At 38.6% G+C, this 24,458-nt stretch overlaps 3 protein-coding genes across 5 annotated transcripts; 2 read left to right on the plus strand and 1 right to left on the minus strand.

Annotated features, from left to right (window-relative positions):
• Positions 1 to 10,575: 10,575 nt before the first annotated feature.
• On the plus strand, positions 10,576 to 12,455 carry LOC131313229 (probable indole-3-pyruvate monooxygenase YUCCA8). Its single transcript, XM_058341425.1, has 3 exons — positions 10,576 to 11,352; positions 11,466 to 11,837; positions 11,971 to 12,455. The coding sequence occupies exons 1-3, from the start codon at positions 10,690 to 10,692 to the stop codon at positions 12,193 to 12,195; spliced, it is 1,260 nt and encodes a 419-aa protein (XP_058197408.1). The 5' UTR covers positions 10,576 to 10,689; the 3' UTR covers positions 12,196 to 12,455.
• Positions 12,456 to 15,528: 3,073 nt separating this feature from the next.
• On the minus strand, positions 15,529 to 16,535 carry LOC131313230 (photosystem I reaction center subunit IV A, chloroplastic-like). The gene is made up of 3 exons (XM_058341426.1): positions 16,051 to 16,535; positions 15,886 to 15,951; positions 15,529 to 15,774 (listed from the first exon to the last, which is right to left on the minus strand). The coding sequence occupies exons 1-3, from the start codon at positions 16,270 to 16,272 to the stop codon at positions 15,673 to 15,675; spliced, it is 390 nt and encodes a 129-aa protein (XP_058197409.1). The 5' UTR covers positions 16,273 to 16,535; the 3' UTR covers positions 15,529 to 15,672.
• A 1,422-nt stretch (positions 16,536 to 17,957) lies between these two features.
• LOC131313228 (uncharacterized) lies at positions 17,958 to 24,131 on the plus strand. 3 transcript variants are annotated; one of them, XR_009196108.1, is made up of 9 exons: positions 17,958 to 18,235; positions 18,505 to 18,615; positions 19,609 to 19,740; positions 19,909 to 20,031; positions 20,139 to 20,264; positions 21,608 to 21,710; positions 21,792 to 21,849; positions 21,932 to 23,374; positions 23,921 to 24,131. XR_009196108.1 is itself a non-coding variant. In XM_058341424.1 (8 exons), exons 1-8 carry the CDS (start codon positions 18,136 to 18,138, stop codon positions 23,141 to 23,143), a joined length of 1,965 nt encoding a protein of 654 aa, XP_058197407.1. In that variant the 5' UTR covers positions 17,958 to 18,135; the 3' UTR covers positions 23,144 to 24,131. The 3 variants fall into 3 exon arrangements, 1 of the variants encoding a protein (XP_058197407.1); XR_009196109.1 differs by having other exon boundaries at positions 21,932 to 23,343; XM_058341424.1 differs by having other exon boundaries at positions 21,932 to 24,131.
• Positions 24,132 to 24,458: the final 327 nt, after the last annotated feature.

The following is a 24,458-nucleotide window of genomic DNA, read 5'->3' on the forward strand; positions in this document are numbered from 1 at the left end:
TTGATAATTAATACCCTCCAAGAATATTTTCAGCATTAACAAATGTTCTCAGCATGTCATTGGCGGATATTAATTATCAAAACACGTCATGGGCCGTCATTTTCCCTTAGTCCAATGGGGTTAGCATAGGAGTATTACTGATCAAACGCGAGAAAAATCAGAGAATTCATGTTTTAATGATCCCCGCCTTCATGGGCGGGTGCACTAGAGATTCGGGCGATCAGAAAATGCGCTAAAATTTAGCATTTTTATATACAATTTGAACTTTGTTTAATATTGTCGGCACCGAATTACTTGTATGTAGCCAGAATAAATGATAATTAAATTAAATTAAATTTGTGAGTAAGTAGATTATTTAGCTCAGCGAAATAAAATAAACTAGGCTTAAAAAATTTGCTACCAAAATAGATATATATGTTCATTTTATATAAAATTTGGTATGCAATTTTCTAAAACTTTTTTGTTATCAATTCACCGCTGAATTAAAATTCTAGAGTCTCGTCGGCCGAATAAGGGGCCATGCTACTATTATGGGTATTGGACCCATGGATTTCAATGGGCGTTCAAGATTTTTTTGTACGTAGGGCTTATCTTGCATGTTCTTCAGGCATTTATAGTTATGATTGAGACCTTCACATATCAATGATTATGTGGGCCAATTCTAGGATTGATGAGATCATTTTCCTTAAAAAACCCAATTTTATTTTTGAAAATGTATACGAGACTCAAATATCAAATATCTTAAAAGGCTCGTTTTTTTTTTTTTTTTTTTTTTTGTGGCTTGGACTTAGCATTGGCTTTAAGAAGTGAGTCGTTAGACAACGCATAATTATTGTTTGATCGTTATTCTAGTTCTTGTTTTTGTACATTAATTTATTTATGCTCCGTCAAAATAAAATGAGATTCTGCATTTTCGTTTTTTAAAGAGATGATACTTATTAAGATGATCGACACGTACGGATCTCATTGTGTCTGAGATGAGTGATCATGGGCAACCTGAACCAATAACGACGTCATGATCGCAAATATTTCTCAAGCTCAAATTTGGATTATAACTGCTTTAATTTGCACGATAATTAAGGGCTAATTTTCAAATAGGTTACGCATAAACAAACGCGCGAGGCCAGATAATTAGAGAGATTAATGAAAGTCAATATAAATAGGCACAACAGGTGTCCGATATTATTCCAATTCCAATACGCAGTAATCAAATAAGGCAAGAATTAATCATAGGAATGGTTAGTTAACTTAACCGAGAATCGAATTTTAAGGTTAGTTAGTTGGTCAAGAGCTTAATTATTTTTGTTTACTAATAAGGCAAGAGTAGTTTTCATAGGCATAAACCTAGTTTGACTAATAATTTCTCTTACTGCAGACTCCAATTAATAAATGAAGCGTTAATATTCCAAATCATAATTCTAAACGGGCATTAATCCATGTGGTCTCATGTGGTTCTACCCTTCTCTCTCTCTCTCTCTCTCTCTCTCTCTCTCTCTCTCTCAAATTATTCGGTCAAATAATTTCCACAACATAAGTGATTAGAATCTAATCGGTTGGTCATATTCATCCTCACCAGTTGACTTGAGATACCTCTCTATGGTAGTTTAGATGGTTACAGTTATTATAGTTATGATCAAATTAACTGGAATTAATATTGTTGTTACATAGCATGGATATATATACATATATGATATAACCCCGAGACGTTTGGCAAATTGAGCATACGAAAACAAATAAGTGTTTGTCCTCCACGAGGTCGTATATTTGAATTCCATGGAGGCCAAGTGTTCCCAACATTCAGGCCACTGGAAGGGTTTGTCCGATCGTTAATTTCAAGGTCCCAGAAACAGTCGAGGTGCGTGCCATCTAGTTCAGACATATACGAAAGAACCGAAACAATCAGCATATGGGTACGTTAGTTTGTTGCAATTAGTTATTTAGCAAAACTAACTTAATGAAATTAATGAGTGAACTATAAATTAAAAATAAATGCTTCATTTTTTTCATACAAAAATTCGTATGAGGAATGTTAGAAGGGCGTCACATGTAGAGATGCTGTAGTTCTTGCGATCATCAATGCAATGATTATCGAGCCGCTGGAAATTATTTATTAATTAATGGGTGGTAATTAAATCGAAATCAAGCTTAAGTAATTAATTAGCAACATGCATTATAGAATTACTTGGAAGGCCAATATTGCTTGTGCCATGTGCGCCTAATTACACTTTCGGAAACGTGTTTAAGCCTCTTATTAAGGAACCCTAATTACTAGGCTTTTTTTTAACCCGCGGGAGACTCAACTTAAATCAGTTCTTTTGGTTGTGTATACTATAGGAAGTGCTACAGTACTCAGTCTTGTATGGTCTCAGTCTCTCGGAGATACTGTATCCCTGATAATTTTTCATAGGAATTAATGCATAGTTTAAACCACGAGGAGGTGTAAAAAAAAAATCACAAATAACGTAACGAAATTTATATCATAAATTACATGTTTTCAACTATCAATCGGAGATAATTCAAAATATAATAATGAAACGCTTTGTTCGTTTGCCATTTTAGTTTTGTTTTAGTTTTATTTTCCAATCATTACCCTACTCTTTTTTCTAATCATTATCCTATTTTTTCAATTATTACTTTCACATCTCTCTCTATCTCTCTCCAATCATTACCCCTATCTTCAATCATTACTCTATTTCTCTCTCCACCCACTACCAAAACTAAACTAAACTAAACTCTCAACCAAACACAAAATTTTCCCTCTCTTTTTTGATTGATAAGCAAAATGACAAAGAGAATGAAAATCTATTTCTTCAAAACAAATATATTTTCCTTTGCTACCAACTCAAGATGAGAATATAATTAATTTTGCTTGAAAAAACCAAGGAGTTTTAGCGAGGTGGATATGAAAAAGTAACTAAACGGCTTGTCCTCCTAAGAATTCGCAAGTTCGAATCTCCTGAGTATCAAACATTTCAAACCTAGCTTGCTATTAACTTGATCAGGGTCTTGAAATAAGTCGAGGTGAACGCAAGTCTTGAAAAAAATCCTTTCCAAACACATTTCAAGTCCCTCTTGCACCCTTTTGCCTTTTTCTATTTTCAGTAATACCATTTCTAAACACCTTTCTCCTCTTGAAAAAAATTTGAAAAACCCTTTCCAAACAATCTTTCCACTTTCCAAAACTCCCTAGCGAAGCTAATTGTAAATTTTGTTTCGTGACTGTGCTCACCAAGAGAGAAAATGGGATGCAGCGACTCTCTCCCTCTTAGAGTTTTGAATTTATGCCGCATCGATCTCAAGGGAGAAAGCAGGATGTAGTCATGTAGCGATTTCCTTAAATCCCATTGGTGCATGCCACTTCCATATTCAAAACCTCGGCTCCACCGTACCCGCCGCACAAGCAAGTCCGGACATCTGGTTAATTAAAAGAAAATTTTGCTTAAAACACTGGAAACCCGAACCAGTAAAATGATATTCATGTGGATGTGTAGTAAAATTTGATTAGATCGATATATCTAATTAAAAGCCACCCACATCGATCACATGCACGTTCAGCCCTGACTTAATTACCCTTTCGATAGTTTGTAGAATTCCAATATCATATTCCTCTGTTTTCTCAGTAGTATTATATATTTTGGATAATGAAATACAACGTACATTGCTTTAAAACTGTGTGACGGTATGAAATACTACTTGTGTGGGCGAAAACCATGGAGGGGGGGCGGCACCTAGGTCAAAGAGATAGAAGAAGGATATAATTAATTAATTAAGTACTAAATTGAAAAACAATTCAAAACCCATTAAAAATATTGAGATTAGTGCCACATGCAAGGCTTTGGTTGTGCCAGGTGCAATGCTTCTTACATGGTATCTAGATGACTAATGTAGGAGAGAGAGAGAGAGAGAGAGAGAGAGAGAGGAAAAAGATGACTTCCAACTTCATTCAAACTGTTTTAACGACCTCATTAACCGAATTCAACCGTTGGGAACTGGTCTCATTAAACCGAGGAATGTGAGAAATTTCTCCGTGGTCTTAGGCAATGGTACTTGTCGCTCCAGAATTCAGGACAAGAGATAGGATTTACGTAGAAGGAAAGCCGAGACTTAAGGTCCTGTTCCACTAAAGTTTTTTAATTACTTATTTTTTGATTTACGAGATATATTATTTTCTTATAATATATCACATTTAATTGAAAAATAAGTACTTATTTAAATAGAAATACTGATTTCTCTTAACGGAACGGGGCTTTAGAAGTTAAAATTTTATGAGTTTTGATTTCTTACGTATAGTATGATATTAGATCGTGATATCTAAGGAATAATATTATTTTCATAAAAATATAACCATTTTATATTCATACTTGGCAATACATATACATACACTAAAAGTAAGTGATTGTTTTCCACTACATAGCCACTTTTTATTTTACGTTTTGAAGTTTAGAAGGACCGATATAGTACATTATGAATGAATATTTATTGTGTATTTTATATGGCGTGGTCTGGTTCCCGCACATATATACACTTCCCTCCGTCCCTACGAGAACCCCTTGGTCAATACAATTTGATCATACTCCGTAGTTGGCACAAAATTGTATGCTAGTTAAAGGCCCTGGAACGTCTCATTGCCATGCCCCAAGACCACATAATAAATTTCCGGAGAGATGAGAGAGGGGATGAGGTCACCCACAATGAATCTTACTACTACCAATTTAATTAATACTCTTTTCAATGATAGGGTTCCATTATTGGAATTTCCCTTTTGAATTCTCTTTATACTTGTACTATAAACTAGTCCATGTTCTCTACCATGTGATTAATTAGCACAGAAATTCATTTGATGTATCCTTAATTTACATTGGTTTGGGTGAATTCAAATTAATTTAATCTGCTACATTTTACTACGAATTCGTGTATCTAGTTGTAAGGTGCAGAGAATGCATTTTCCCGGAGCATGATCCTTGTGGCTGATGTGGTACTTTTGGTTCAATAGGTTTCCCCTCTGAATTAGTATTTCCAGTACTTTTTTTTCCCCTCAATTCGATGCATTTAATAAACTCGTCCTCCTTTTTAACGATTGAATGCACTATTAGTATTTCCAGTACTTTTTTTTTTCCTCAATTCGATTCATTTAATAAACTCGTCCTCCTTTTTAACGATTGAATGCACTTTTAGATTCCTGTATTTAAAAGCAATTCCAAAACTCTTTCTTCTGTATCGAGGATCATCGGAATAAGCAAGAATAGTACTATTTCTACGGGAAATAGCAATTATGGGTACGTCAATTGAAAACGAAGTAACTTGGTCGTTTCCGCAATTAAAACACAAACTCTCTGACTACATTGCATACATTGCCATCATTATAGCCATACTTGTCTCTTGACGAGTCCAGAAAACTATATACATGAGTTCTGAGTAACTATTCAGTAGTCCGAAATTAAGTACCACGTGACGGTGCTTTCGGACCATTGTATAATTTCACGTTATATAATGAAAACAGATTGAATGTGGGTGTTGAATTTCAGGATGAAATAATATATGTGCTGACCAAAGTGGTGGGCAACTATTAAGTCCTGATTAATGATTAATTAGCAATCCGATCTAATTATATAGATCCTATCACAAATGAATGATCTAGTGAGTCATATTAGTAACATGACATTATCAGGTACTAAGATCATGAGAATCTAAATTAATAAATCTTTTCAAAGGTTCCATTTGCTCGATAAATTAAATTTCTTTGAGATTAATATTCTTTTACTTATTTTGGGCATATGTTTTTTTATTCTTTCTAGCTAGCATAAGCATATATAGAGCGTTCCTTTCTCCACATGGTCCACCATTCAATGGTTTGACATATAAATTGAAATGTATGATTCTTAAGCATTAATTATAGTATTGCTTAATGATTGAATTAATGGCTTGTGATTACATTGGTTTGATCTCATCAGAAATCGATTCAATTAGTGATCATGATAATTACGTATTCAATTATTGTGTGGGTGCTATACTGCTATGAGTATGCACAATTGCACATACTCTCTCCGTTCCAATTTGTTTGTCTAACCTCAAAAATCTATTTTTTTTAAGGAAACACCATAATTACACTTAAAAAAATACAACTTTTCACATTTATCCTCAACTTTCTTAAAATAAGTTACTCCGTACTTTATTCTACTAAAAAGGGCAAAAAGGAAAATTTGATTCAATTAGAAGTCAAATGGACAAACATTTTGGGACTCTTAAAAGTCAAAAAGTGGACAAACAAATTGGGACGGATGGAGTACCTTATACGTTGGGGGAGAGAGAGAGAGAGAGAAATTATAATTAACTAGAAATTAAATAGTATTCTCATAGTTAGTGTCATCTTTTAATCATAAGCTGCGCCTAACAACACATTTAATATGTTGTGCCGCTCCATTTTGGGATTGTTCTCTTACTTCTGTTTGAGTATTAGTAGGAAGTGAGCTAACCAATTATACAACCGAACCAAAAGAGAGCTACTCGTGTTTTTTTTTTTTAATTAATATTTATAATCAGATGTACGAGCAAGCTTGTGTTCACCTCGATTAATTCTGGGATCTTAAAATTAACGACTGTACAAACCCTTTGTTAGTGGCCCCAAATTAAGACCGTGAGCAAAGTCCGAGAATTGATCAGAACGGAAGCGCATAATATTTTGAAGAATTACGCAACTGAACCCTACATACTCCCAGGAGAGCAAACTTTCTGCTAATAGGAGTTGACAACCAAGCTTCCACGAAGCCTATAGTACTACTTACCAAAAGCTAGCCAATTTGGTGTCCTAATAATCATCCATCATTTCTCTTGAACTTTAATTGCTTTACTTACGCGCATGACCAAACTGATCATTATGGATTGCGGCAAAACCCTTATTGCATTTAAGTAGTATTTTACTACCATAAGGGGTTGGTAGTCTAGTTGGTCAAGACTTATACCCTTTGAGTTTGGGTGAGGTAGGAGGTACCAAGTTCGAGTTGTGTCAGTGGTACCCATCTCAAATTTGGTCATTAATTTTCCTCTGTCCGGTTTTGGCCCGCTAGTCTTTGGTGGGGCGGTAGTTACTATAGCTCTTTGATCCCTCTTGGGATCTGCCGCGGATCTGGAGTCCATATGGTCGTGCCCAGAGAAGGGTTGCTATGCCCGATGGCCCCCTCCTCCACCCTTTTAGCTTAGAAAAAAAAAGTACTAATATTTTACTGATCCAAACACACGGTTGGTTGCTTCATAGCAAGTGCCGCCGACCGACCCATATAGGGTTTCTTGATCCGAAAGAAAGAGAGATCGAAATGGGATCTGAGCAGCAAAAACTAATGTAAAAGTTGGAGCCTAAAAAGTAGTAAAACCCTACCTTCCAAGCTGGCTGTGGAGCATTGCAAGGCTGGTGGAAAGCCTATTTGGATAACCAAATATATACACACACATGCATGTATCCCCCACCAGAGATCATACCATGCATGGGGATATGATGGATGGCTTTGGTTTTATCGTATACTTCTCTCTCTCTCTCTCTCTCTCTCTCTCTCTCTCTCTCTCTCTCTCTCTTTGGATGTTGCGCTTGGATGCTTTGTTTTTAGAACAACATGCTATTTTTTGAGAATTTTCGCAGGACGTGTTTATTCTAGTACTAGAATTAGTAGGGTGATGAGAGTGATATTTTTTAAAATATCATGCCATCTAATCGATGAGCGATTTAAGACCGAAAATGGCAAAATTCAAGTCTGAAAATATAACTGTGTGCACATCATTCCGTATCGATTTTTGAGTCTCCATTTGTGGTTCATCTTTTTGTTGTTTGATGTTCCGGATCAAGAGTAATGTTACTGACGTATAGTAATTATTGAGCGATTAACATATGTAGAAGTTGTTCGATGCATGCATATAGATCTCACAAGATGCATATAAAACTCACACACTTCGAATGACTTCAAACACAGTCGTTATGTTTGGATCTACATCATGGCATATGTGTCCCAATCATTTTCCAAAAGTCTAAGGCGTAAAGGAAATATGAGGAAAAATGCCTCTATATTAAATGCAATTATTATACGTCTCTCTAAAAAGTTAGAATTATAAGGACAAAGATATAAAATAGTGAGTGAGAGAATATATTTGAACATTCCTTTACTCTTTTAGTTCAAAATTTTGATTGGGTGGGCAACTAGAGCATAGTTTGAGCATGATGATGAGATGATACTACTCATTCCAAAGCCCTTTTTTGAATAAATACTAAATAAAACCATGCATAGAGACGCGCCAAACTCGATCATAGCTACCAAAAAACTCTTTTCATGAAAAGGAGAGAAGTTCATGGGAACCAAGGTTTCATGCACATGCTTTCTCTCTTCTTCCCATAAAATTTTCACACTCGATAACACCAAGTGGGTGGTGGTGGTGGCACGGGGTGTGGTGTGGGGTAACCCCACATGAATCTTTCCAACTCAAACCCTCTCGATCATGCAGCTAGAAAAATCCTAGCTAGGTCACATATACAAGTGCAGGACCATACATAACGCTAGCTCCCGTTACCGGTTCTCGCTCTCATGAATTCCAATAGTACATACTTTTGAATATTTTCGAAAAATGTTTTTTACGCTCGCTCTTCAGTTTTTGCTCGAGTTCATGCATTCGCATTATGTGACTTTAACACGAAGCTGTATTGGCATGCAAGTCCGGCCTCTGGTTAATCTTAGCACTTTCTAATCACCGTCATATTCGTTTTTATTAACAAGAGCTCAAAATCCTACTTTGCTTCGTAATCACGGCGACGCGTACGTGTCTCAACTTAGAGTCCTTAATATATTCAAATATACATCTCAAAAGCTACTTCACTTCCCAATCAGGACTACGCTTCTCAAATTAGAGACTTCAATCGATCCCTCGTCGTATCAGTCATTAGGCCCGAGCACCAAAAACGTCTCAGCTAAATAGTGTGAGAACCCTAAATATAGTAAAAGAGGGTACACGATAAGAAAAAAGGATTTGGGCAAGTTTTTGTTGAAAGTCAAATTGTATTCTACTTGTTAATTTGTTTCCCAAAATAGAAAAACCAATGTGAATAATACAACCACAACAACAATAACAATACTTACATAATCCCAGTCACAGTGTGAACAAATAGTAAACATAGAGTATTGAATACGAACTTGTTCATCTACGTGACAATGTGGGTCAGTAAAACCTACTCTGTAATGATTTAGAGTGTGTTTCACTAATTAAAATAAGTACTTATTTTTTGAATTAAATGTGAAGTATTATGAAAGAATGACCTATCTTGTAAAATAAGAAATAAGTACTTAAAAAAATAAAAATTTTAGCGGAACGAGGCCTTATAGAAATATGGAAGGAGTAGGTTTTATGTTTGGAAAATATTGATAATGGAAATCAATGGTCTAAATTCACTATTGAGTGGACACGTAAATGTAAAATGGCCAAGAAAAAGAAATCAATAGTCTAGATTCACTCAACAATGAATTTGGACCATTGATTTCTCTTTCATGGACTATTTTCATGTATTTTATTAAACCTCTTTATGTTGACTATTAAAAGACCATTGTAACCAAATTTGTAAGCTAGCATATACTTCGGAATGAACAAAATTGAACTCATATACTTTAGGGTGAACAAAATCGAACTCGCTTCGGTATGATAGGGTCCACACATGGTACCAACGAGAAGTGAACCACGATGGGTTGGCAGGAATGGGCTTTAGTGGGCTTGAAACAGCCTTACAGGTCGCAATCCCAATGCCTGGAGGCTTGTGGCCTGGGGTCCCTAGAAATTTCCAGTAGGGGAAGTGGGTGGGTGACGTTATCCCTTCCTCTCCCAATTTGGCTCCTCTCCTTAACGTGGGTTCAATGCCCTCATCCGAGTCAGCATTCCTTCCTTGCCACGGAAGAAAATATTAAATCCGGGAGTCCTGTAGTGCACTACGCCACCCTTCCATCTCAGCAACCAACACCACCCGTCCATCTACTAGCACGTTCTCATGTTGCTATCAGTTACTCAATCGACTTTCTTTTTCTATTAGGCACTCAATTGACTTCTTCCCGCTATCTTATTATGTCAGAACAATGCTTCTTCTGTGTATAAACTTTCTTGCACGATAGATCGATACGCAAATGTATCCGAAATCGTTCAATGTACATGGATCTTTTGGTACTTTACAAGACCCGTGCGTGAGAAACGATTCCGAATACATTTCTATCCGAATAAAATCTGTGCACTGGAGTTCACCGCAATAACTTTCCTTAAATTCTACTACTACATGGAACTAGGAAACGCATAACTAGCCCTAGAAAATAAATAAGCAACGGCCGCCCTCTTCAATTTTTTTTCTCAGAGGAATAAAAAATCGCTTGCTCAATCCCAAATGAAACCATATAATAAAGTGGATCGATGATATATAATAATAGAGGGCAGACTTTAGCTTATGATTTGGTGAATGACCCCTCAAAAAAAAGCTTTTTACTTTCCCCACTGCCATCACATGCACTTCCCTTTGCCCAACACCCCTATTTAAGCACCCCCACCCCCCACATCTCCCTCCAACACAACTTCTCTAACTATCTCCTAATCCTCAAGAACCTCTCTCTCTCTCTCTCTCTCTCTCTCCAATATTCTCCAACGAGCTCCAACTGCTCAAAACCCGACCTATTCTTTCCAACAATGTGTAATTTTTTGGGTCGCGACGATTTCTTTCCGCGCCGTTGTGTCTTGGTCCATGGCCCAGTCATTATAGGAGCCGGGCCGTCTGGACTAGCCGTAGGGGCTTGCCTAAGGGAACAAGGCGTTCCCTTTGTAGTCCTGGAGAAATCAGATTGCATTGCATCACTATGGCAAAAGAGAACCTACGATCGCCTGAAACTTCACCTCCCCAAGCAGTTCTGCCAGCTCCCAAACCTCCCATTCCCCGAAGACTTCCCAGAATACCCAACGAAGAAGCAATTCATAAGCTACCTCGAAACTTACGCGAATCGCTTCGGAATCAACCCGCAGTTCAACGAGTGCGTCCAATCCGCGAGGTACGACGAGGCCTGCCGTTCGTGGCGGGTGAAGACCGTTTCCACCAGCGGCTGCGGCCGCACCGAGGTGGAGTACATTTGCCAGTGGCTCGTGGTGGCGACGGGGGAGAATGCCGAGTGCGTAAAGCCGGAGATTGATGGGCTGAAGGAGTTTAAAGGCGAGGTTTTACATGCTTGTGAGTACAAGTCCGGCAAGAAGTTCGCCGGAAAGAGAGTGCTGGTCGTGGGTTGTGGAAATTCCGGCATGGAAGTCTCCCTTGACCTCTCTAACCACAATGCCAAGCCATCCATGGTGGTACGAAATTCGGTAAGTGCACGTCTGTGTTGTTTTTCTCATGTTTTCTTGAAAATGAAGAGAAATCAGAATGGATATAAAATGAAAGATTCTAATGGCTTGTATCCTCCTATTTTGATCCACAGACTCACGTATTACCAAGAGAAGTTTTCGGGAAATCGACATTCGAATTCGCGATGTTGATGATGAAGTGGTTGCCCCTTTGGCTAGTAGACAAGATACTGTTGATTCTGGCGTGGTTTATTTTGGGTAACACTGAGAAATGGGGGCTAAAAAGGCCATCAGTTGGTCCACTGGAGCTCAAGAACACTCAGGGGAAGACCCCTGTTTTGGACGTCGGGGCCTTGCAGAAGATCCGGTCCGGCGACATCAAGGTGGTTCCCGGAATCAAGAGGTTTTCCAGTGGCGCGGTTGAGCTTGTCAACGGCGAAAAGATCGAAATCGACTCGGTCGTTTTGGCTACCGGATATCGGAGCAATGTGCCTTACTGGCTACAGGTGAGAAAATTGCTCCATTCCTCTGTTTATTCCCTCGGAGAAACCTGTTTTTGAAAATGGAAAACAGTTTCGGAAATCTTGTTTGCCGTTTATTTCCTGAAAACTGATCTTGTTTCGATTTCGATACGTGCAGGAAAGCGAATTCTTCTCGGAAAACGGCTTCCCGAAGGCGCCATTCCCAAACGGGTGGAAAGGAAAGGCTGGTCTCTATGCTGTTGGGTTCACAAGAAAAGGGCTCTCTGGTGCATCCTTTGATGCCAAGAGAATAGCACAGGACATCGGCAATGTCTACAAGACCGATTTGAATCAGAAGAAGCAAAAAGTCTCCGGCCACCGACGATGCATTTCGCAGTTCTGATCATCTTAGGAGGAAATTGATCCTTTTTTTTTTCTTTCCCTTTTGAATTCTTTGTTGTAAAGATGATGTATGTAGAAAACAAGGAAAGAAACAACAGATAGCATAGAGTTCCAGCCCTCTCCAAAGCCCAAGGTTTTAGAATGTTTGGGCATTTTGCATACTGGGGATGATGAGGCTTATTTCTGCCCTTTCTATTTGAGCTTCAAATTTTGTACAATTATTCAGTTTCTGTCAATGAAAAGATCTCGAATTTATCGCAACGTTTCCGAATACTTTGAAGGCCTGTTTGTTTGACAGAACGGACAGTGAAACGAAATATTATCCCATCGAATGCATGGTTATTGGATTAATAACACCACACCACTCGTGGTATTGTATATCCCACACTCCGTGAGATTATATATCTCCTGCATGTATAAAAATTTAGTCGAACACCGGAAATGTGATCACATATTCACATTGGACGAATGCAAAGTTGCAAACGCGCTCACATGGCGCACAGTAACATTTACAATTGAATCTGATGCTATTTTCGGCCAAATAAACAGATCAAGTGACGTGTGTTAGGCAGAGACAGTCTTTTCAGTAACCAAAGGTCAAGTTAATTGGAGAATGTTTTGAGTCCGGTCCATTTCAGTTCTACAACGATACTGATTTCAAGTTTTTGATGGCAACTAGTGATCAGCTTGACTCTCTCTCTCTCTCTCTCTCTCTCTCTCATATTAATGGATCTGCTTGTTCATTGCCAGTATAATTTACGGATGGAATGTCACCCCACATTGTTTTCTTTCCCTATCCATGAAACTTACTTTCAAGGAATGTCCCACTGAATACTGATTCAATGCTTCATTCAGCTCAGCAACTTGCTGATCAACATAGATCAGCAGATGGGTAGGACCCAATAAGTCAGAAACAGGCCCCGTCTCCACCATATATACCACCACCTTGGTTCTATATCTTCTCAAAGAAATTGAACTCTATATGGCTGCACGTAATACTTGTCGTTGAGTGTGACTGACTCTAGCGAACAAATACTAATCTGTGCATCTCCAATCTTGGCCTATTGAACCGAGTAACAACGTATGCGCTATTTATGCCATGTGCAATTTTCTCACGATTAAACAGAAATCACAGTCAAAAGGAACTTACCTTTTCGCCTAATTTGAAAGGGAGCTAGTTCGAGAATCTTGAGATGAGCTGGCTATTTCCAAAAGTGTCCGAAAGAATTCCCAGTTCACGGAACTCCTTTCATCCACACAATCCCTGCATAAAAAGACGTCAAAAACATTTATAATGGTCGTATCAATGAGAAGGAAACACGATTTCTCCAATCGTCATGCTCCATCTCAGAGTTTCTGGTTGGTTTTGGATCTCTACGCAAAATGTCTAGTTTGCCATCTCATTTCTTGTTGTCAGCCGTTTTGTTGTTTCATCGCTGCTAAATTCTGGTTGGTTTTGGATCTCTACGCAAAATGTCTAGTTTGCCATCTCATTTCTTGTTGTCAGCCATTTTGTTGTTTCATTGCTGCTAAATTCTTATTGATTCAGCAAGTAGGAAATGACAGGGGAGAAACAAAATTTTTTTTGTTGATGATTGTTACTAACCATAGCAAGGGAAGACAAAGGTTATGAAACAAGTACACGTGTTTGTTCGGGGTTCCAATCAATCACATGCTCAAACTTTTGATGTAAATGGTGACTTTGGAGTGGAAATGACCTAATAATCGCGCAGGAAATAGCTCTCGGAGGGCAGTGGCTGCACAATCTCATTCAAGTAAAACAATCTAGAATATGTTTAAAGATGCACCAAAAGCATATACTCCACTACAACAAAGTCACACGATGACTTGGTAATCCTTAAACTCCGGCGATACTTGTAAAAAAGCTGGTTTCAGGCACCCAAAATGATGCATCTATGGTTTCATCAAATTGGACCCTGAAGTATGAGAGACGTTGGCAAGGAAACCGGTGATTTTAACTGCTTTACCTGAATTGATCACATTGACATGACATGACAAACACTGGTACACTTATGACAAATATTTCACTTCTTCCAATTTACATCAAAAGGAAAACTAGAACGTTGGAAAATAGATTCGAGAAACAGATATTGCTAGATGATCCTCGGTTGTGTAGGCTCACTTGAAAACTCGTAAGGGTTTGAAATAGTTGAAGCTTTTAGCCTAATACAGACCAACTACAAGCTAATCATTATTTGAGAAGGAATGGAGACGATATAGGATGGAAAAATGTGACCCTGTAGCCAAACAGTAAGGCTTAGCCTCTAGCAAATTCGAGTCACAGAAGGTGCCTCCCCACAGATAGGTTTTAGAACCGAGTAGTAGCCTACCTAGAAACACCATTTCCAGTGAGTCTTGGAACAAAATCAAGTGAAACCACTGCCCTTATATTCCACTTCTGCAAGCAGACCCTGAATCAACTAATAGCTGCAAACAGTGTCCTTTTCTCTTTGGGCTCGTTTAATGATTCATTACAACCTGTGCAGGGCCTATTGGGGAATCCCCTTCCATTGACGTTAGTGAATATGCAAAAAGAAAAAATCCAATGGGTTGGCCGCTTCGACTTGCTAATTTCTTAACTGTCATCACAAGGCCCGTTAACTTTTAAGTGTATCGGTTGCAAGCTAGAGTGTCACTGGGAGGCATCTGCTAAGTTTTACCAGTAATCGCTTAAGCTATTATGAAATGAGCCCAATAATGTATATCAAACTATCTTACAGCATCATGTCACGAGCATGCTGAGTTGGTGCTCTGAGGGCACTGTATAAGTAAACAATTAAACCACTCGTTGTGAGGCTTATCGAAATTTCGACCCCACATGCACGGATGTGAGTAGCTTGCATACGGTTATAAGGGTTAATTCTGTGGCGAACCCCAGAATTTTGATTTCAAGGTCTGACTGGAAAATATTAAGTAACACTTAAATCCTTATGTAATTCACCTTTGTCAATCTTTTTCTTTTTACTTTTTCCCAACTTGATCAACTCCTCCAAGAAGAGAACAAGAACAGGGAACAAAAATAAGGATTTAAGGTAAATCGTTTTGCTGCTACTTGTAAGTGCGTGTGTTGTTCTCTCAGCCCTGACGGAGTCACGGCATCTACTCCTTGTAAGAGGAAACATTTGAAAACTCAACGAGTTTGGCCAAGTATAAGAAAGATTGCATGTTCCAATTCCACGGAGACCAAACACTTCAAACTTTGAGACCACAGAGGGTGTGCCCGGTCATAAATTTCAACTTTCTGAAAATAGTCAAGATACACACAAGTTAGCGCGGACATCCAATTATGAATTTTTTTTTTTTTTTGGAGACATTTGCAATACTGATCAAACAAAACGCTACAAAATATGACGGGGGAGGAATATGATACACATTCGTGGACAAGCTTGCAACATGGTGGCATTGACATAGAAACTATAGGATTACAAACACAAATAATAAATGCAAACTCATTCAATTAAACTTCTTGAATCTCATCCAATGCGTAGTTGTTCGTAGATACATTAGCATAATTCACTTTGTTGAACCGAACCACGACCGGGTATCGAGTATTCGGGTCCTGCACATTATCAATTTTTTACGTAAAAATCAACGCAACGCAATCACGCAGAGAGATAGAGATATATATCATATGCGAACACACAGGAAAAAAGAGAGAGGGAGAGGGAACCTGATCAACGGCTACAACTGATCCGACGCCCTTGAACCAGTAGGACTCCTTCCTAAGAATTTTCACCTGTGGAGGGGGGGGGTGGGGAGCCAAGAGCCAACACTTTACATTTCCATCTTTATGAGCATTTTAATAATTTAACTACTTAAGGCGGATCGAGCTCACCTTGGTGCCTCTCTTGGGTCCAATCGGAGGCGGCTTAACGGCGGCAGGAGCTGGTGGCTCCGCCGTTTCAGCCGCGCGCACAACCAACCTTGACCCATTGTTGCTGCTCTTGTTAGAGGCTGCTTGCAGCACATTAGCCCTGGAGGAGATTGCTGTAGAAGTCATGAAGCAAGGGGTTAGCAGAAGCCCGGAGGCAGCGGATGTCATACTGCAGCTTGCCATTCTCTCACACAGAAATGGATTGAGAGTACTTTTATGAAAGGATCAGAGAAAAAAAAAGGGAAGTAAAAGCTTGAAAGAAGTGAGAGAATTTGAGAGATTTTCAATTAAGGAGGATATCATTTTTCTGGACTATGATCAACCTGTGTCAATTCGTGTTTCCCCCGGCCAGTGGGATGCTGCCACGTGTGTACCATATCCAGTTCCTTTGGATAATGTTAGAGCCCCCCATCTCACCCCCCTCAGTGGTTCACTTCAGCCTCTCAGGTTTAGGGGGACTGCCGAACTACTGATTGGTATTGCTAGTGTGCTGTCATTCCAACGAATCCGGGGAGCAGCATGCGCGTTAGCCCAGTTCAGGCCGTCCATGCTCGTCAATGGACGGCTCAGATTTCGTCTCGGCCGAACAGATCTCAGTTGTCCATCCATTTGTTGCTGAGATAAAATCTGAACCTTCCATTACCGAGTATAAACGGCCCGGATTGGGCCAAGATGCATGCTTCCCCAGTTCCATCCGAAAACAACTACTCCAGTAGTTTTGAACTGGAACCGCAGTCCACTGTGCCCCTAGTGTGGAGTGCGCTATAAAAGTGTAGTGTATTATCCGAATCATTTATTAATTGTCAAGATGAATTTGAACTTGTTTTCGAGAGAATTAACCGAAACAACCAATATTTTTGGAAAAGCACTGAACAAATGTCCTCGAATTTACAAAAAATAAAATAATATGTGTGCTAGGCTGCTAACTCAGCTAATAAACCTGGTGTAACGTTTTCTTGGATTGTGTAAATTGGTAGGTTGAAAATTGTGTTAATTCCATAAACAGTTTCCGAAACATAATTCAGTGTCACCATATCTTGAAAGAGTAAATGCTACGTACATAGAGTTATGGGATTGGGAGGTTTTGGGTTTGAGCCGGTAGAATAATATCGATATCTCCTTGTAGCACTTAACTCAACGAACATATTAAGGTTTTGTTTCCGCTCAATGTACTACAAGTTATAAACTACAATTTTTTTTTCTTTATTCATTTTTTTTTTCGTTTGTTAGTTTTGCGCAAAAATGTTACCGTATTATTGGTTTGTATTGACGACAGGAATTGAAAAAGTAAAAAATTATGACCCTTACCCATTTTTTTAAAAAATATTTAAGAAAAAGTCATTTTTTGGGCTTATATTTAAAAAATTGATCAGGGACAAAAGGAAAACGTTGTAGTACACAGTTTGTAGTTTAGCGGAAACAAAACCTAATATCATATAAAAAAACCCGAATAAATTCATATAGAAAAATTGTACGACTACAAAAATGCACATAAACACATTTATTTCTTTTTGGGTCTCACACATACTAGAAATGTATTGTGTGAGTCCCCATATGTGAATGTGTTTATGAAAATATTTGTGTAAATGGTTGCACTTGCACAAGAATTGATTCATAAATGACCAAACTTGTGTTTGACACACTCAAACATGCGCGCACAATCCATCCATGGGTTGCGCCAGTGGCAAGGGCAAATCTCCGCTTGCAACATGGTTGCTAACAGAGTTCGATTCCCCCTTAAAGCAAATCATGATTTTAAGTGGAGGGCTATAACGGTGAATTGTTGTGATAGTCTCTTCCGAGTAAGTTGGCCCGGATATCTCGGTTATGAGTAAAAAAACAAAAAGCGCGCGCACAAATTACATCATCCCTCCCGCTTGCCATTTTGGCGCCCAATTGATTTTCTTGTTTTCGTCCACTCCTCTCCCTCTCCTAAACGGCCTTCGGGTAACCGGAAACTCTGAGATCTCGAAGCCATAGCCAGCGCTGATATAACTACTATAAGATTTCAAAAATCCGTATTCAAGCCCTTTCTATCCACTCATCATGAGGAGAAGATCCGAAATCAAAACCAGAGACCCGCCAAAAATTCGAAGCTCATCGGTTAGAGGTTTCAATGGAGCTCGAAGCAATGTTGAAATCCAAGGTCTCTCTCTCTCTCTCTCTCTCTCTCTCTCTCTCTCTCTCTCTCTCTCTCTCTCTCTCTAATGTAATGCATGATTGCTTTTGAATTTAAGTGATAATTGTCGTGAATTTAAGCCTAAAATTGCGGTGAACCGACATAGCTAAACGACCAGTATTTTTCACGGCCTTCGTAATTACCCAGGGCTACTTATCAACTGGAGACTAATCATGTACTGATTTTTTGGTTGATTTCTCTATTCGTGATCACTGAAGTGGTTTGTCTTCTCGTAGATGTAATTAGGGCAAAACGAGTGAAGTTTATGGATCCTGATTCTGAATGTCAACCAAATGTTAGACCTGATGAACCTGCTGTGCTAAACGAACCAACCCGGGATCCAGCGTGTGAGTACCTTATTCCATCCAAGTTTCCACTTATAGCTAATTAGTTCAATTTTGTCTCGTATTCTCTTTGTTTAGAATTGCATGCATGGTGTTAATCCATGAGGATTTGAACTTTGAACTGATGAAAAGTAGTTTAGAGTAGGGCTGTAAATGAACTGAGCCGTTCATGAACTGTTCAAGGCTCATTCTAGTTCGATTCGTGTGCTAAATGAGCCGAACATGAACGTAGTAATATTCGGCTCGATTAGGCTCGCGAACCTGGAGTATATGTATATCATGGAGATTTTATATAGTTACATAGTGAAAATTTTAAAACTTGTACTAGTCTAAACGTTTGCAATTACTAAAAACTTACTTATGTATATGTTTTTATCATTTTATATGTATATGAACGTATTTATGTACATACTAAAATTTTTATTTGCAGTTTTAGACCTGTATAAGAGCATAAATATGATATTATTGGATCGTTAAGGCTCGTGAACAAGCTCGAGTTCGACCTAAATCTAGGCAAGCTCAGTTCAACCTAAATCTAGGCGAGCTCAGTTCGAGTTCGGCTTGTCATAATTTTCATTGAGTTCGGCTCGAGCTCAAATTCACTAAAAAAATTTATGAACGAATCTGAACATTTTAATATTCGGCTCGATTCAGTTCGTTTACAGCCCTAGTTTTAGAGCATCTCCAGCCGTTCCTCATTTTTTTACTCAAATTTGAGTAAAAATTCAAGCAAAGACAAACCCAAATATAAGCACGTATTTGAGTAAAAGCTTCGTTAATGGCATTGTTGAATTTGAGTGGAAATTTGAGTCTACCTTAATTTGGTGAAAGATCTAAGTAAAATTCAAACCTGTATGGGTTTGAATCAAGGACTGGAGTAAGTTTAGAGGGATTTTACGTAGAATTTGGTTCTAAGTCAATTAAAAGAGTAAGGACCGGAGATGCTCTCAATATCCGATTATCTAGGCATAACGTGTGATGCAAAATTACTTGCAGCCAATGCCCCCAAAACTTCCGAGTATGCATTTTTCAAGAAGTTAAAGAAGAATGCAGGTTGCTCTCACTCTTATGCTTCACAAAAAAGGGAGAACCAATCGAAGAATTTCGAACCAAGTGGTTGCAGCAGAGGTGGGTTCAGAAGTAATCGCTTTGGAGTGGTGCTTTATATGTCAAAGAGTTTGTGGATTTGTTCTTTATTAGATTTTTTCTTTGTTCTTTACATGCTGTCCATTGGAGAGCAATTTATCCTGATTCCTATCACTTCTCTATAGTAACCTAAAATATTTTTCCATGCAGGGATCTCCGAGAAGCTCAAAAACATCCGGGACAACTCAAAGTCCTCATTTCTCGTTGAGAAAAGGAGACCGATCACAAAATCTTTGTTCCTCTCACCTCTTGCGAACGCATCAACTAATTCAGGTGTGGCAGTTGGTGTATATTGGAATGTTTCAATGAAGATTTTTTGCGGTTGGATCAGGCAATTATAATAATACCATCAGATTTCTTATTAACATCATACAATGCAGAGGCAGCTAACATTGTGGACAAAGGTAACGATAAGGATATGAGATCCCCATTGTCCGTTGAAAAAGTTATACCTATTGACCTCAGTTTTCTGTTCTCACCCCTTGGTGGTGCATCAAAGACTTCAGGTGTGCATTTTGAATGAACATTTCAGATTTAAAACTTTTTATGGGTCGATGCAAGTCGTTGATTTTTCTCACCAAATTAGAAGGAATATAACGGATGCAAACGGTGTGTGCCAATACAAATGGTTGACCCTTTTTCCTTGCAATCATACTTCTTAATCTAGATTTAATAGGCCTACGCTATTCTTTTCTAAAATTGCACCTTACTCTAGTGGAATATATTCTATTCTTTCCGCCATTTGTCAATTTTTATTGTTTCTTTGAGCTAACAAAATGGTTATCACAACATCATTCTAACTCCAATCGGAATGTTTTACCTTTTTGCCATCGCGAATGAGTATCACAATACTAGAATGATTACGGCTAAACCTATGTTGAAGTTTGGAAAATTATGAAGTATGGGACAGGAAATTCCTCATTTTTTCTTATATAATGGAAACACTATATGATATACTCCCTCCGTCCCAAAATGATTGTCCGGTCCGCAAAACGGAGTGATAAAAATAATACAATTTTTTCAAGAAAAAATTCAAACTTTTTTCACAAATTAAAAGTACTCATTGATATCTAGTAAGTTGTTAAAAAACTTTTGATTTTTTCTTGCAAAAATTGTATTATTTTTAATACCCCGTTTTGCGGACCGGACAAACATTTTGGGACGGAGGGAGTATTATAGTAGCTGTCAAAATGTCACCGTGTCTGCCAATGCACTGTTTGAGCTGTTTCCGTTGGTGGTGACTATCACTGGTAACATAGGAAAGCATCATACTTTGTGGACCTGAAATTTTGTCTTTCTGGACATGATGCATATTATCCACAACCTTTCTTAGTTGTGCGCAAGCTGTTGAACTAAATGAAACATTCATCTTGAGATGTCTCATGAGTCCATGACATAGTAAGCAGAAATCCTATGAAAGTAAAAGTTGTGGGTTATGGTTTCACTCTTACAAATAAACATCATTGCGCTTTTTCTTTTTCTTTTTTGTAAGAGAGATATTGTGCTGGGAGGAGTGGAATGAAATAGATGCTGAACAGTCTGGGAGGATCTATCCTGGAACGTTACGGCAAGAGTAACATAAACCTGTTTAACGGCTAGGTTATGTCCTCACTCCGCACAGAACCTTAGTCATAGGCGCATAATCTATCTTCATGGTCAAGAAAATGGATGGAAGATGAAAACTATGTACTCTTGGTGTTGGAATCTTGTTGTAACTTGTAAGATGTTTAAGTTCTCTTCAATACGAGCCTCTTCTCAGATTCTCAAAATACAAATTGTCTTCATAATTTAGCAGTAACAAGTTCATGCTATGCCTCATTACTCTTATAAATTGTAAGCTGAATTTTAGGGACTGAGTGCTTGGATGGAGTCTTTTCTGGAAAGAGAAAGAGGTTACATCAGTGGGTTGCAAATATCTCATTTCCCAACACAGAGGAGTCCTGTTCAGAGGGGTTCGTAAGAGACATGGCAGCTTTTCTGTTCTTTCATTCTCTTTATACATCCTGTTATTTACTCATTTGAAAATTTTGCAGGTGCGATTTAGTTTCTGTGCTCATCAATCGACTGTTCCCTGACACTGCTGAAAACAATGTATGATATGTTTGGCTTTTGTACATGTCTGCAAGCCTCTAATTTGTTATTTACATTTTATGCTGAAAGTTCTGCTTGCCAGTGTTGCAGGAATGAAAAGCCAAGGCAAATGAGAACTGAAACTAAATTTTTGTCATATGCTTTTCCCGAGTTAGATACCGGTGAAAAGGACTGTCATTGGACTCCACGAAGAGACCTCTTGGAAACCGAATATGGGTGTTATTCAGATGATGTTTGCGATAGGTCTGCAGAGAATCTAGAGATAGTTCCCTCAGAATGGGATACTAAAGGTTGTGACGCTCCCTTAACCAGACATGCGTCAAGAAGTCATTTTCAGTTTGGCAAAAAGAAATTTAGAGCCGATTATGAAGGTGATACTCCAAGTATGATCACTATACAAGATCCGTATTTCTGTTCTAATGTTGAGAATTATGAATCTACTGCATCAAGACATATCAAAGGGCTAAATGATTTCCGAAGCATGGATGAATCTGTTAATGGAAGAGGGCCATCTACTTTGTTGCTGGGTTGGGATGTCAACAGCTGCGAAGATCAAGGAGTCTTATCTATTACTAAGCGGAATGCAGAGATGAATTACACAATGGCCGCATCATGGGATGATCACCAGCAGAGTCTGGATAATTGTTCTGTTGAAAGTGAATTGGACACATCATCATTCCTTTTCAGCTATCCTTTCCAATTCACCTCATTACCACATCCCCATTCAGTCCCTTTCTCTAACGTAAATGAGGAGAAGTTTCTTTTGGCAGAGCTGAAGCATTTCCCACTATCCTTACCATGTACTCCAACATGCCATAATCTATTAAAGGACTGTGATACGTATGATACATGTGACGGTAGCAGTACCTTCTCTCCCCTAAACCACCAATGGGTTTTGAGCAAGGTTTTCAGTGAGAAGCATCATTGTGATATGGAACCGTTCCTCTATCCCTCTGGACTAGGTTTTGATTTAGGATGGATGCATTTATCAATAAGTTCCTTCAGTGATCTTTATTCGCCTTCTTATGAAGGTTCTCAGTCTCTTTCAAAGGAAAGTCCATGTTCTTATCTTCTTACAGAAGAGCAGCATGAGGATTGCTTTTATAGCTCGAACCACAGTCAAATCATTCCTCATTTTTCCGAAGACACGCTTAACAATCACGAATGTTTTTCCACTAATTCCTGGATACCTATAGAGAAAGAGATGTCAACCCCTGTGCTGCTCGACAGTTCAAGCTGGCTCAGAACTGAAGAAGATATATATTACGATGATGGCGAAAGGATATACATTTGATGCTTCCGATACCTCCTTTATGTGTCTTGTTCCACTAATTCCTGGATACCCATAGACAAATAGATGTCCACCCCTGTGCTGCTCGACGGTTCAAACTGGCTCAGAACTGAAGAAGATATATATTATAATGATGGATATACATTTGATGCTTCCGATACCTCTTTTATGTGTCCTGTTTGATTAAGATCGCTCCTCTACAGGTGCGGCCCAGTTGGTTTTTAGCTTGTGATGGTAAGTGATGCTTATCTGGTCAGCTGCATGGCTAGCTGGAGAAATCTTTTGAGTAAAAGCGTAATACAGAGTGAAAATTTTCTTCCTATCTGCAATATTGACTGCCCAGATGATGTGGATATCAGTTCCAACTCTATTTCTTTTCTAGCTCTATTTGCTTAAACCGATTGGCAATAATTGAAAGAGAGCTCTTACTCTCATGGACCTAATTCTTAGACTTCTTACTATTGCCTACATGAATCTCCATAACAATGAAGATAGCCAGTCATGGAAATACTACTAATAAGCCGTTCTTTCTTTATGGGCGTGACGTCTTTAGTTGTGCATTATGGTGATTTGCTGTTGTATAAACAGCTTTTATTACCTGGTCTCACAGATGGCGTGTTTTTTAATTTGAAATCTGCTTTCATATCAGGAAAATATATATGATGCCTCTGCATTACTGCATTTCATAGACATGTACTCCATTTCTCTGGCTGACGACTCTACCCTCATGTCTGGCTTCAGCATTTTTTATTTTCGCTTCACGGAACTTATTTATTGCAGAATAGGATTCTCCACTTTCCCACGTTGATCTGGCTATGTTGCTTCAAGTACAGTTAACCCATTAAACCTCCCACGGCGAAGGGTAATGAGGACAAAAATGTAGGGATCTGATGTTTCACTGTCAAAGACGATGCCTGGGCCAGGAAAATTGCAAAAAGGAAAGAACTACAATGTAGAAGTCCTAATAGTCCTACTGGAAGCTGAGAATGTGGTAAGAATTTACTTCTTCATTGTCCTAAACTTCCTGAGATGATGTTGTCTAGACTCTAGTTTGTTCAGTATATAGTTGTAGGTTGGGGTTCCACGAAGGTGTGTTTGCGCGTGAGCCGGAGAGTTGCAATTGGTTGATGATCAGTGGGGAGTTAGGAGGAGCAATCTTGAGGAGTGAGAGGAGTAAGAGATACAGAAGAGACAAAGGCAGCACGTCCCTTGTTTCTTCCGCGGGAGCAGTAATTGGCTTTTCCTAGATTGATCGGATGAGATCACCTTTTCTCTAGGGAAGAATGTTCTCCTTCTCCTTCCTCAAATTCAGTGTTCA

The sequence above is a fragment of the Rhododendron vialii genome, chromosome 13a (assembly GCF_030253575.1).
Source record: "Rhododendron vialii isolate Sample 1 chromosome 13a, ASM3025357v1".
NCBI classification, from domain to species: domain Eukaryota; kingdom Viridiplantae; phylum Streptophyta; class Magnoliopsida; order Ericales; family Ericaceae; genus Rhododendron; species Rhododendron vialii.